The sequence below is a fragment of the Salmo salar genome, chromosome 04 (genome assembly GCF_965601325.2).
Source record: "Salmo salar chromosome 04, fSalSal1, whole genome shotgun sequence".
Taxonomy (NCBI): Eukaryota; Metazoa; Chordata; class Actinopteri; order Salmoniformes; family Salmonidae; genus Salmo; species Salmo salar.
In genome coordinates, this window is record NC_138294.1 from 1,456,895 (window position 1) to 1,469,561 (window position 12,667).

General features: G+C 42.0%; 1 protein-coding gene across 1 annotated transcript; it reads left to right on the top strand.

The window, feature by feature from the left end:
• Positions 1-723: 723 nt before the first annotated feature.
• Positions 724-6,538, top strand: LOC106610412 (alpha-2C adrenergic receptor). The gene is made up of 3 exons (XM_082973915.1): positions 724-1,778; positions 2,832-3,461; positions 6,361-6,538. The coding sequence occupies exons 1-3, from the start codon at positions 1,138-1,140 to the stop codon at positions 6,536-6,538; spliced, it is 1,449 nt and encodes a 482-aa protein (XP_082830041.1). The 5' UTR covers positions 724-1,137.
• The last annotated feature ends 6,129 nt before the right edge of the window (positions 6,539-12,667 follow it).

Below are 12,667 nucleotides of genomic sequence, written 5' to 3' on the forward strand. Positions count from 1 at the left end.
ACTAGCCGCCTTTACAATAGTGACCTCCAGCGAGTGGACCGAACAAACCGATTCCGTCTGCGATTCAAGCGAGGAGGAGACCAACCTTGAGCGCGTTCTTCTTGGAATGAAATGAAACGTTCTGCGATGCTGATGCGCCAGTCGGTTCCGTTTTGACAGCTCGGACAGAGAGACGCCTACTGACAATGCACAATGTGGATTAAATATGATGGTCTCAGAGCAAAAGCAATGCGCTGTATATGTGGGGGGGGGGAAAGGGGGGGGGGGTCCATTTGGGACTTAAACCTTCTTGTCAATCATTGAGCACTGACATCATCTACTAACTCTAACAGTCTCGAGTCAGAATTAGATATTCATTACATGAATCGAACGTCAAATGTTAAAGTGTTTTAAAGTTGAGTTCAGGCCCTCCAATACAACACACACACTAATAGCTAGTCCTCACACAGGACAGTAACTACATGAGCTGGTGAGGTATTCATATGTGGTATCAATTAACACGGGTCATAACACCCCCCCCCCCTCTCTCTCTCTCTCCTCTCTCTCTCTCTCTCTCTCTACTCGTCTCTCTCTCTCTCTCTCTCTCTCTCTCTCTCTCTCTCTCTCTCTCTCTCTCTCTCTCTTTCTCTCTCTCTCTCTCTCTCTCCCGGGGAGAAGCGGGGTCCCCGGTGAGTTTAAATGCGAACAGCACGTGGATAGTACAACCCTCTCGAGCAGGACGCTCCGTGTAGCAGCCGGGGAGCTCGAGGAGGGGACAGATGCAGCAGGGAGGAGGACATTTACTACCCGCCGAGGACGCGTGGATGGGATCCAACTGATTTTTTCCTGGAGGTGATTAAGTTATGTCGAATCTTAACACCTAGGACAGTTTGTCTTCGGAGTGAATTGTTGAATATTTTTCTGATTTAGTCCGTTTCTGTCTCGGAATGGATTGGAGATGACAGCGCTGAATATAAGAGGCAGGTGGGAGAGAGAGAGAGAAAGAGGGGAAAGGGACGGTGTGATTTCAACGTTTTTCTCCAAAGACGTGAAATATAACTAACCTTTGTGGATGTGTGCTAGCAAATAACACATATTATTTCCCAGATTTTTTTATTTGTATTTTTTTTTACCGTCATGACCTGAGTGATTAAAATAATGGATTTCTTGAATTTCTCCGGGGTGGTAGACGAGTGGAATACCACATACACCAACTCCTCGGCTACCGGGAACAGTAAGTACTCTCTCCTCTCCATAACCGGACTGACGGTAGTCGTTGGCTTTCTCATCCTGTTTACTATTGTGGGCAACGTTCTGGTGGTCATCGCCGTTTTGACCAGCCGCGCTCTCAAACCGCCGCAGAACCTCTTTCTGGTGTCTCTCGCCAGCGCGGACATCCTGGTGGCTACTCTCGTCATGCCCTTCTCTTTAGCAAATGAACTCATGGGCTACTGGTTCTTCGGGAAAGTTTGGTGCGACATCTACTTGGCGTTGGACGTCCTCTTTTGTACGTCGTCTATAGTTCACCTGTGCGCTATCAGCCTCGATCGTTACTGGTCCATCACCCAGGCGATAGAATACAACCAGAAGCGGACTCCTAAACGGCTGAACGGGATGATCGTGGTGGTATGGCTGATCTCGGCCGTTATTTCCTTTCCGCCGTTGATCTCCATGGACAGGAGCAGCGGTGGGGAGATCAGTCCTCAGTGTCGGCTGAATGACGAGACCTGGTATATTCTCTACTCCAGCATAGGATCCTTCTTCGCTCCCTGCGTTATCATGATACTAGTGTACATCAGGTGAGTTGACTTCCCCCTTTACTTAAACCCTCCTAATGTAGTGCACTTCCTAGTGTGTGTCTGAAATGGTACCATGTTCCCCTATTCCAGGATACTTCCTAGTGTGTGTCTGAAATGGTACCTCTTCCCCTATCTAGGATACTTCCTAGTGTGTGTCTGAAATGGTACCTGTTCCCCTATCTATGATACTTCCTAGTGTGTGTCTGAAATGGTACCATGTTCCCCTATCTAGTATACTATCTAGTGTGTGTCTGAAATGGTACCTGTTCCCCTATCTAGTATACTATCTAGTGTGTCTGAAATGGTACCCTGTTCCCCTATCTAGTATACTATCTAGTGTGTGTCTGAAATGGTACCATGTTCCCCTATCTAGTATACTATCTAGTGTGTGTCTGAAATGGTACCTGTTCCCCTATCTAGTATACTATCTAGTGTGTCTGAAATGGTACCCTCTTCCCCTATCTAGGATACTTCCTAGTGTGTGTCTGAAATGGTACCATGTTCCCCTATCTAGTATACTATCTAGTGTGTGTCTGAAATGGTACCTGTTCCCCTATCTAGTATACTATCTAGTGTGTCTGAAATGGTACCCTCTTCCCCTATCTAGGATACTTCCTAGTGTGTGTCTGAAATGGTACCATGTTCCCCTATCTATGATACTTCCTAGTGTGTGTCTGAAATGGTACCATGTTCCCCTATCTAGTATACTATCTAGTGTGTGTCTGAAATGGTACCATGTTCCCCTATCTAGTATACTATCTAGTGTGTGTCTGAAATGGTACCATGTTCCCCTATCTATGATACTTCCTAGAGTGTGTCTGAAATGGTTCCCTGTTCTCCTATCTAGTATACTTCCTAGTGTGTGTCTGAAATGGTACCTCTTCCCCTATCAAGGATACTATCTAGTGTGTGTCTGAAATGGTACCATGTTCCCCTATCTAGTATACTATCTAGTGTGTGTCTGAAATGGTACCATGTTCCCCTATCTAGTATACTATCTAGTGTGTAGCGCTAAATGACTAAAATGTAAGTGATGATTCTTCTTCTGATCAGGATCTACCAGGTTGCTAAGACGCGGACGCGGACCATGTCAGAGAAGAAGAGAGAGGTGGAGGACAACGGAACCGCCCCGTTAGACGTTAACGGGTTGGAGCAGGGGGGCGAGGAGGGGTGCGGAGGGTCTCTGAAGGAAAACGGTGGGTGCGGAGGGGTTGCCCGGGAGAATGGGCACTGCCAGCGGCAGCAGAAGACGCCGGTACCACCGGGGCTGTTACCCAACGAGCCCAATTTAACCCCCGACCCCGACGATGGAGACGACTTTGACGACAGCAGCTCGTCTGACGAAAAACCCACATCCGCCAAAAAACATTCCTCTTCCCATCAGCATCACCACCATCACCACCACCACCATCACCATGACGACAAGAAGGATTCCAAACCTTCAGAGAGAAGGAAGTCCACAGGAAGCAGGAAGAGCAGCTTGGCTTCGTCCAAACGCTCAGAGAGCAAGAAGTCGCGCACCAGCTCTAAGTCCATTGAGCTGTTTTCGTCACGTAGGAAGCGGCGGAGCACCGTAAACAGGAAGAAAATAACAGCAGCGAGGGAGAAGAGGTTTACCTTCGTCTTGGCGGTGGTGATGGGCGTCTTCGTGATCTGCTGGTTCCCCTTCTTCTTCAGCTACAGGTATTCTACTGTATTTCTGCTGTGTTTCTCTGTTTCTACTGTGTTTCTACTGTGTTTCTGCTGTGTTTCTACTGTATTTCTACTGTGTTTCTACTGTGTTTCTGTGTTTCTACTGTATTTCTACTGTATTTCTACTGTGTTTCTGTGTTTCTACTGTGTTTCTACTGTGTTTCTACTGTGTTTCTGCTGTGTTTCTACTGTATTTCTACTGTGTTTCTGTGTTTCTACTGTATTTCTACTGTATTTCTACTGTATTTCTACTGGTTTCTGCTGTGTTTCTGTGTTTCTGTGTTCCTACTGGTTTCTGTGTTTCTACTGTGTTTCTGTGTTCCTACTGGTTTCTGTGTTTCTACTGTGTTTCTGTGTTTCTACTGTGTTCCTGTGTTTCTACTGTGTTTCTGTGTTTCTGCTGTGTTTCTGTGTTTCTACTGTGTTTCTACTGTGTTTCTACTGTGTTTCTGTGTTTCTACTGTGTTTCTACTGTGTTTCTGTGTTCCTACTGGTTTCTGTTTTCCTACTGGTTTCTGTGTTTCTGTGTTTCTACTGTGTTTCTCTGTTTCTACTGTGTTTCTGTGTTCCTACTGTGTTTCTGTTTCTACTGTGTTCCTACTGTGTTTCTGTGTTTCTACTGGTTTCTGTGTTTCTACTGTGTATCTGCTGTGTTTCTGTGTTTCAACTGTGTATCTGTGTTTCTACTGTGTTCCTACTGTGTTTCTGTGTTTCTACTGGTTTCTGTGTTTCTACTGTGTTTCTGTGTTTCTACTGTGTTCCTGTGTTTCTACTGTGTTTCTGTGTTTCTACTGTGTTTCTGTGTTTCTACTGTGTTCCTGTGTTTCTACTGTGTTCCTGTGTTTCTACTGTGTTTCTGTGTTTCTACCCTGTTTCTGCTGTCTTTCTACTGTGTATCTGTGTTTCTACTGTGTTTCTACTGTGTTTCTACTGTGTTTCTGCTGTGTTTCTGTGTTCCTACTGGTTTCTGTTGTCCTACTGGTTTCTGTGTTTCTGTGTTCCTACTGGTTTCTGTTTTCCTACTGTGTTTCTGTTTTCCTACTGTGTTTCTGTGTTTCTACTGTGTTTCTCTGTTTCTACTGTGTTTCTGTGTTCCTACTGTGTTCCTACTGTGTTTCTGTGTTTCTACTGGTTTCTGTGTTTCTACTCTGTATCTGCTGTGTTTCTGTGTTTCAACTGTGTATCTGTGTTTCTACTGTGTTCCTACTGTGTTTCTGTGTTTCTAATGTGTTTCTGTGTTTCTACTGGTTTCTGTGTTTCTGTGTTTCTGTGTTTCTACTGTGTATCTGTGTTTCTGTGTTTCTACTGTGTTTCTACTGGTTTCTGTGTTTCTACTGTGTGTCTGTGTTTCTACTGGTTTCTGTGTTTCTACTGTGTTTCTGTGTTTCTAATGTGTTTCTGTGTTTCTAATGTGTTTCTGTGTTTCTAATGTGTTTCTGTGTTTCTACTGGTTTCTGTGTTTCTGTGTTTCTACTGTGTATCTGTGTTTCTACTGGTTTCTGTGTTTCTACTGTGTTTCTGTGTTTCTACTGGTTTCTGTGTTTCTACTGTGTTTCTGTGTTTCTACTGTGTTTCTGTGTTTCTACTGTGTTTCTGTGCTTCTACTGTGTTTCTGTGCTTCTACTGTGTTTCTGTGTTTCTACCCTGTTTCTGCTGTGTTTCTGTGTTTCTACTGTGTTTCTGTGTTTCTGCTGTGTTTCTGTGTTTCTACTGTGTTTCTGTGTTTCTGCTGTGTTTCTGTGTTTCTACTGTGTTTCTGTGTTTCTACTGTGTTTCTGTGTTCCTACTGTGTTTCTGTGTTTCTACTGTGTTTGTGTTTCTACTGTGTTTCTGTGTTTCTACTGTGTTTGTGTGTTTCTACTGGTTTCTACTGTGTTTCTAATGTGGTTCTACTGGTTTCTACTGTGTTTCTACTGTGTTTCTACTTTGTTTCTATTATTTTCTACTGTGTTTCTGTATTTCTACTGTATGTCTACTTGTTTCTACTGTGTTTCTACTGGTTTCTACTGTGTTTCTACGTGTTTCTACTGTGTTTCTACTGGTTGCTACTGTGTTTCTACTGTGTTTCTACTGTTTTCTACTGTGTTTCTACTGTGCTTCTACTGTTTTCTACTGTGTTGCTACTGGTTTCTATTGTGTTTCATGTATTTCCAATGTGTTTCTACTTGTTTCTCCTGTGTTTCTGCTGGTTTCTACTGTGTTTCTACTGTGTTTCTACTGGTTTCTATTGTGTTTCTGTGTTTCTACTGGATTCTTCTTGTTTCTACTGTGTTTCTATTGGTTTCTACTGTATTTCTATTGAATTATTCTAGATTCTACTGTGTTTCTACTGGTTTCTACTGATTCTGCTGGTTTATACTGGTTTCTACTGATTCTACTATTTCTACTGTGTTTCTACTGGTTTCTACTGATTCTGCTGTTTTCTACTGGTTTCTACTGTGTTTCTACTGGTTTCTACTGATTTGACTGGTTTCTACTGGTTTCTACTGGTTTCTACTCTGTATTTCTACTATGTATTCTACACAGTAATACTGTAATACAAAATATTCCAATGCTCCAGAGTTCTGTAACAGATTTCCCCATCAGGTAAGAGGAGCAGACACCATTGAGCCAATTATTTGTTTTATATTGCTCGTTGTTTACTTTGAGTTCTTTTAGCTTCTTAAGTAATTTGATTGTGTTTTTTTTACTGTAAGGTCAGTGTGGTGAGATTTCACTCTAAGGTTGTGTCCATCTAAATTTAGTAGGGTCCTTTGTAGAGAACAGGGCGGTGGCATTTGGGACGACAACAAAATACTTCGATTTTTTTTATTTGACTACAGCCAGGTGGTAGCCAACTGTTAGAGTGATGGATTGATTGATTAATTGATTGTATTTGATCTGCCTGCAGCCTGTATGGAGTGTGCCGGGCGCCATGTGAGATCCCTGAGTCTCTTTTTAAGTTCTTCTTCTGGATAGGCTATGTTAACAGCTCCCTCAACCCTGTCATCTACACCATCTTCAACCAGGACTTTAGACGAGCCTTCCAGAAGATTCTAGTCTGCAAGTCAGGGAAGAGGTCTTTCTGAACGTGGATAGTCCAACAGTATATACTGTACAGTACATGGACCTATATACAAGTCATGGAAGAGGTCTTTCTGAACGTGGATAGTCCAACAGTATATACTGTACAGTACATGGACCTATATACAAGTCATGGAAGAGGTCTTTCTGAACGTGGATAGTCCAACAGTATATACTGTACAGTACATGGACCTATATACAAGTCATGGAAGAGGTCTTTCTGAACGTGGATAGTCCAACAGTATATACTGTACAGTACATGGACCTATATACAAGTCATGGAAGAGGTCTTTCTGAACGTGGATAGCCCAACAGTAAATACTGTACAGTACATGGACCTATATACAAGTCATGGAAGAGGTCTTTCTGAACGTGGATAGTCCAACAGTATATACTGTACAGTACATGGACCTATATACAAGTCATGGAAGAGGTCTTTCTGAACGTGGATAGTCCAACAGTAAATACTGTACAGTACATGGACCTATATACAAGTCATGGAAGAGGTCTTTCTGAACAGACAGGGATGTGGGCCTATATTTGAACATGGATGAACCTACAGTATATGGATATTTTAGTCCATTACTTTTGACCAGAACCCAGTCATTCAGAAAATACTCTGTAAGTCATGGAATAGGTCCTCCTGAGGGGAAGTCACATGGACCCTAATGCTTTCTCCAGTCACATGGACCCTAATGCTTTCTCCAGTCACATGGACCCTAATGCTTTCTCCAGTCACATGGACCATAATGCTTTCTCCAGTCACATGGACCATAATTCTTTCTCCAGTCACATGGACCATAATGCTTTCTCCAGTCACATGGACCCTAATGCTTTCTCCAGTCACATTGACCCTAATGCTTTCTCCAGTCACATGGACCCTAATGCTTTCTCCAGTCACATTGACCCTAATGCTTTCTCCAGTCACATTGACCCTAATGCTTTCTCCAGTCACATGGACCAATATACATTGGGCTGTATTTAAAATGCCAACATATTCTCTATGAAGGTCACATGGATTCACATGTGACTCAGCAGATGAAGGACATCAAGGATCTGGAAAGATTCTGTATGGAGGAATGGTCTAAGATTCCTCCCAACGTGTTCTCCAATCTCATCATTTATTTGATTTATTTAACTTTTGTTATCAGGGAGTCACACTGAGACCAAGGTCTCTTTTACAGATGAGCCCTGATTTACAGAAATACACACATCAATATAAATACGAAATACACAAACACATTCATCAGTAATAAGGTCCATAATCAGCTTTCTGAATGGACCTAGACACCAGAACATCACATTTAAGAACATTTTGACAATTGTTCAACAAATAAGGTGCAAGAAAACTAAAAGCTGAATTACCTAAGTCAGTAGAGACCAAAGGAATTTCCAGAGTTAACCATCCCTGAGACCAGGTGTGGTAAGTCGTATGTCTGAATTTTAGCAAAGATTTACAGTGGGACTTTTTGTAAAAGGCCTTTATAAATGAAAACATAGAGATGTATCAATCTCTGTGACATCACAGAGGGGCAACCAACTTCCTGGTTAGAGAACGCAGTGATGACATCACAGAGGGCCAACCAACTTCCTGGTTAGAGAATGCAGTGATGACATCACAGAGGGCCAACCAACTTCCTGGTTAGAGAACGCAGTGATGACATCACAGAGGGCCAACCAACTTCCTGGTTAGAGAACGCAGTGATGACATCACAGAGGGCCAACCAACTTCCTGGTTAGAGGACGCAGCGATGACATCACAGAGGGCCAACCAACTTCCTGGTTAGAGGACGCAGCGATGAGTACTAAAATTGTCGGCCATAATAAAGCGCGGTGTGCTATGATAAAACTGCATCTATCAGCTATAAAGAAGCGGCAGCTGATTTAATATAGATGATGTTGCCATAGTCTATCCCTTATAGGAACGTTGATTGAATAATCTGCTTTCTACTATGTAGCAAGAGGCGTGACCTATTTCTATAAAATAAGCCAATTTTTAGTCTCAGCTTCTTTTCTAACTCATCAATATGCTTTTTAAAAAGACAGCTTTTCATCTATCCAGATACCCAGATATTTGTAAGCAGGGACACGATCAATATGGACACCATCCGAAGGCCATTAAATCATCAGAGTTATTTTGACACTCTCTAGAGAACAACATATAATGAGTTTTACCTGCGTTCAATACTAATTTCATGTCAACAAAGTTTTTCTGTAATACAATGAATGCAGACTGTAGTTCAGTTAGAGTCTGGTCAACCGTGGGGGCAATAGAATACACAACGTAGACTACAGTGACTGTTAAAAAGTAGACTATTGGAACTGATCTACCGTAGACTATAGTGACTGATGGACTGTAGACTATAGTGACTGATAAACCGTAGACTATAGTGACTGATAAACCGTAGACTATAGTGACTGATAAACCATAGACTATAGTGACTGATCAATCATAGACTATAGTGACTGATCGACTGTAGACTATAGTGACTGATCAACCATAGACTATAGTGACTGATCTACCGTAGACTATAGTGACTGATGGACTGTAGACTATAGTGACTGATAAACCGTAGACTATAGTGACTGATAAACCGTAGACTATAGTGACTGATAAACCATAGACTATAGTGACTGATCAATCATAGACTATAGTGACTGATCGACTGTAGACTATAGTGACTGATCAACCATAGACTATAGTGACTGATCTACCGTAGACTATAGTGACTGATCGACTGTAGACTATAGTGACTGATGGACTGTAGACTATAGTGACTGATGGACTGTAGACTATAGTGACTGATCGACTGTAGACTATAGTGACTGATCGACTGTAGACTATAGTGACTGATGGACTGTAGACTATAGTGACTGATCTACCGTAGACTATAGTGACTGATCGACTGTAGACTATAGTGACTGATGGACTGTAGACTATAGTGACTGATCTACCGTAGACTATAGTGACTGATCGACTGTAGACTATAGTGACTGATAAACCGTAGACTATAGTGACTGATAAACCATAGACTATAGTGACTGATCAATCATAGACTATAGTGACTGATCAATCATAGACTATAGTGACTGACAAAACGTAGACTATAGTGACTGATCGACTGTAGACTATAGTGACTGATCAACCATAGACTATAGTGACTGTTAAAACGTAGACTATAGTGACTGTTAAAACGTAGACTATAGTGACTGATAAAACGTAGACTATAGTGACTGATCAACCTAACAATATAGTGACTGATCAACCTAACAATATAGTGACTGATAAAACGTAGACTATAGTGACTGATCAACCTAACAATATAGTGACTGATCAACCTAACAATATAGTGACTGATAAAACGTAGACTATAGTGACTGATCAACCTAACAATATAGTGACTGATCAACCTAACAATATAGTGACTGTTAAAAAGTAGACTATAGTGACTGATCAACCTAACAATATAGTGACTGATCAACCTAACAATATAGTGACTGTTAAAAAGTAGACTATTGGAACTGATAAACTGTAGACTATAGTGACTGATGGACCATAGACTATAGTGACTGATCTACTGTAGACTATAGTGACTGATAAACCGTAGACTATAGTGACTGATGGACTGTAGACTATAGTGACTGATCTACTGTAGACTATAGTGACTGATAAACTGTAGACTATAGTGACTGATTAACCGTAGACTATAGTGACTGATCTACTGTAGACTATAGTGACTGATAAACCGTAGACTATAGTGACTGATCGACTGTAGACTATAGTGACTGATCAACCATAGACTATAGTGACTGATCAACTGTAGACTATAGTGACTGATGGACCGTAGACTATAGTGACTGATCAACCGTAGACTATAGTGACTGATAAACCGTAGACTATAGTGACTGATGGACTGTAGACTATAGTGACTGATGGACTGTAGACTATAGTGACTGATGGACTGTAGACTATAGTGGCTGATGGACTGTAGACTATAGTGACAGATCAACTGTAGACTATAGTGACTGATCGACTGTAGACTATAGTGACTGATCGACCGTAGACTATAGTGACTGATGGACTGTAGACTATAGTGACTGATCGACCGTAGACTATAGTGACTGATCGACTGTAGACTATAGTACTCTGATGGACTGTAGACTATAGTGACTGATGGACTGTAGACTATAGTGACTGATCGACCGTAGACTATAGTGACTGATGGACTGTAGACTATAGTGACTGATGGACTGTAGACTATAGTGACTGATGGACTGTAGACTATAGTGACTGATCGACTGTAGACTATAGTGACTGATCGACTGTAGACTATAGTGACTGATTGACTGTAGACTATAGTGACTGATCAACTGTAGACTATAGTGACTGATCTACTGTAGACTATAGTGACTGATCGACTGTAGACTATAGTGACTGATCAAACATAGACTATAGTGACTGATCAACTGTAGACTATAGTCCCAAAGCCTGGAAATGTTTTTACACAGATGGTGTAACTGCTAAACACGTCTAGCTCTGCTGGCAGAATGTAATGCACTAGCAGGGTCCCGGCTTCAGCTTTCAGATTTAAAGAAAAGCTGTTAATAAGAATATGGTAAAGTTGGGAGGTTTTTTTTCCGGGTATAAAAGAGATGTTGGAGAGAGAACCACTGAAACTTTGTCTATTTATACAGTGACTACAAGCCATGGACTATTGGAGAGAGATCCACTGAAACTGTATCTATTTATACAGTGACTACAAGCCATGGACTATTGGAGAGAGAATCACTGAAACAGCTATTTATACAGTGACTACAAGCCATGGACTATTGGAGAGAGAACCACTGAAACATTGTCTATTTATACAGTGACTACAAGCCATGGACTATTGGAGAGAGAACCACTGAAACATTGTCTATTTATACAGTGGCTACAAGCCATGGACTATTGGAGAGAGATCCACTGAAACATTGTCTATTAATACAGTGACTACAAGCCATGGACTATTGGAGAGAGAACCACTGAAACTTTGTCTATTTATACAGTGGCTACAAGCCATGGACTATTGGAGAGAGATCCACTGAAATATTGTCTATTTATACAGTGGCTACAAGAACTATTTCAGAGAGAATCACTGAAACATTGTCTATTTATACAGTGGCTATAAGCCATGGACTATTGGAGAGAGATCCACTGAAATATTGTTTATTTATACAGTGGCTACAAGCCATGGACTATTGGAGAGATGAACAGAGACATTAGGTGTCTACACATGCCGAGAGATCAACTCAAATTGAACATTGGGTTGCTGTCTACAGGGTGATTACAAGCCATGGACTTCAACAGGGAGCACAGACGGACGAACCGACAGACCGACGGACAGAAGGACATGGGACTATTACAATACAAGCCGTTGACTTCAACAGGAAGCACAGATGAAAGAACAGACGGCCGGACAGAGGGACATTGGATGGGTACAATACAAGCCATTGACTACAGTAGATAGCAACTGGCACTTTGATTAATGTAATTGACTTCTGTCTTCTTATGGCCTTGACAATCCACATACACACGACAGCTGTGACCTCACAGTAGACACACAGTATTTATCTGTTATACGTACGTCCTCGCATACTGAGTGAGTGCTTCCAAAATGGCACCCTATTCCCTATTTAGTGCACTACTTTCGACTGGGGCCCATAGGTTTTGTCCAGGGCCCATAGGGTTTGAACAGGGCCCATAGGGTTTGAACAGGATCCATAGGGTTTGAACAGGGCCCATAGGGTTTGACCAGGGCCCATAGGGTTTGAACAGGGCCCATAGGGTTTGAACAGGGCCCATAGGGTTTGAACAGGGCCCATAGGGTTTGAACAGGGCCCATAGGGTTTGAACAGGACCCATAAGGTTTGAACAGGACCCATAAGGTTTGAACAGGACCCATAAGGTTTGAACAGGACCCATAGGGTTTGAACAGGGCCCATAGGGTTTGAACAGGGCCCTTAAGGTTTGACCAAGGAGCATAGGGTTTGACCAGGGCTCTGGTCAAAAGTAGGTCACTACTCAGGGATTATGGTGGCATTTGGAACTGACCCACTAACTATAATGTGATTTTGGGGACTTTGGGACAAAAAGG

What these genes read in the sequence shown, in the direction of transcription:
- LOC106610412 (XM_082973915.1), top strand. Translation starts at nt 1,138, where the DNA reads ATGGATTTCTTGAATTTCTCCGGGGTGGTAGACGAGTGGAATACCACA. An exon ending in ATGATACTAGTGTACATCAG is followed by an intron (nt 1,779 to 2,831) that starts GTGAGTTGACTT and finishes TCTTCTGATCAG; the next exon opens with GATCTACCAGGTTGCTAAGA. An exon ending in CCCTTCTTCTTCAGCTACAG is followed by an intron (nt 3,462 to 6,360) that starts GTATTCTACTGT and finishes ATCTGCCTGCAG; the next exon opens with CCTGTATGGAGTGTGCCGGG.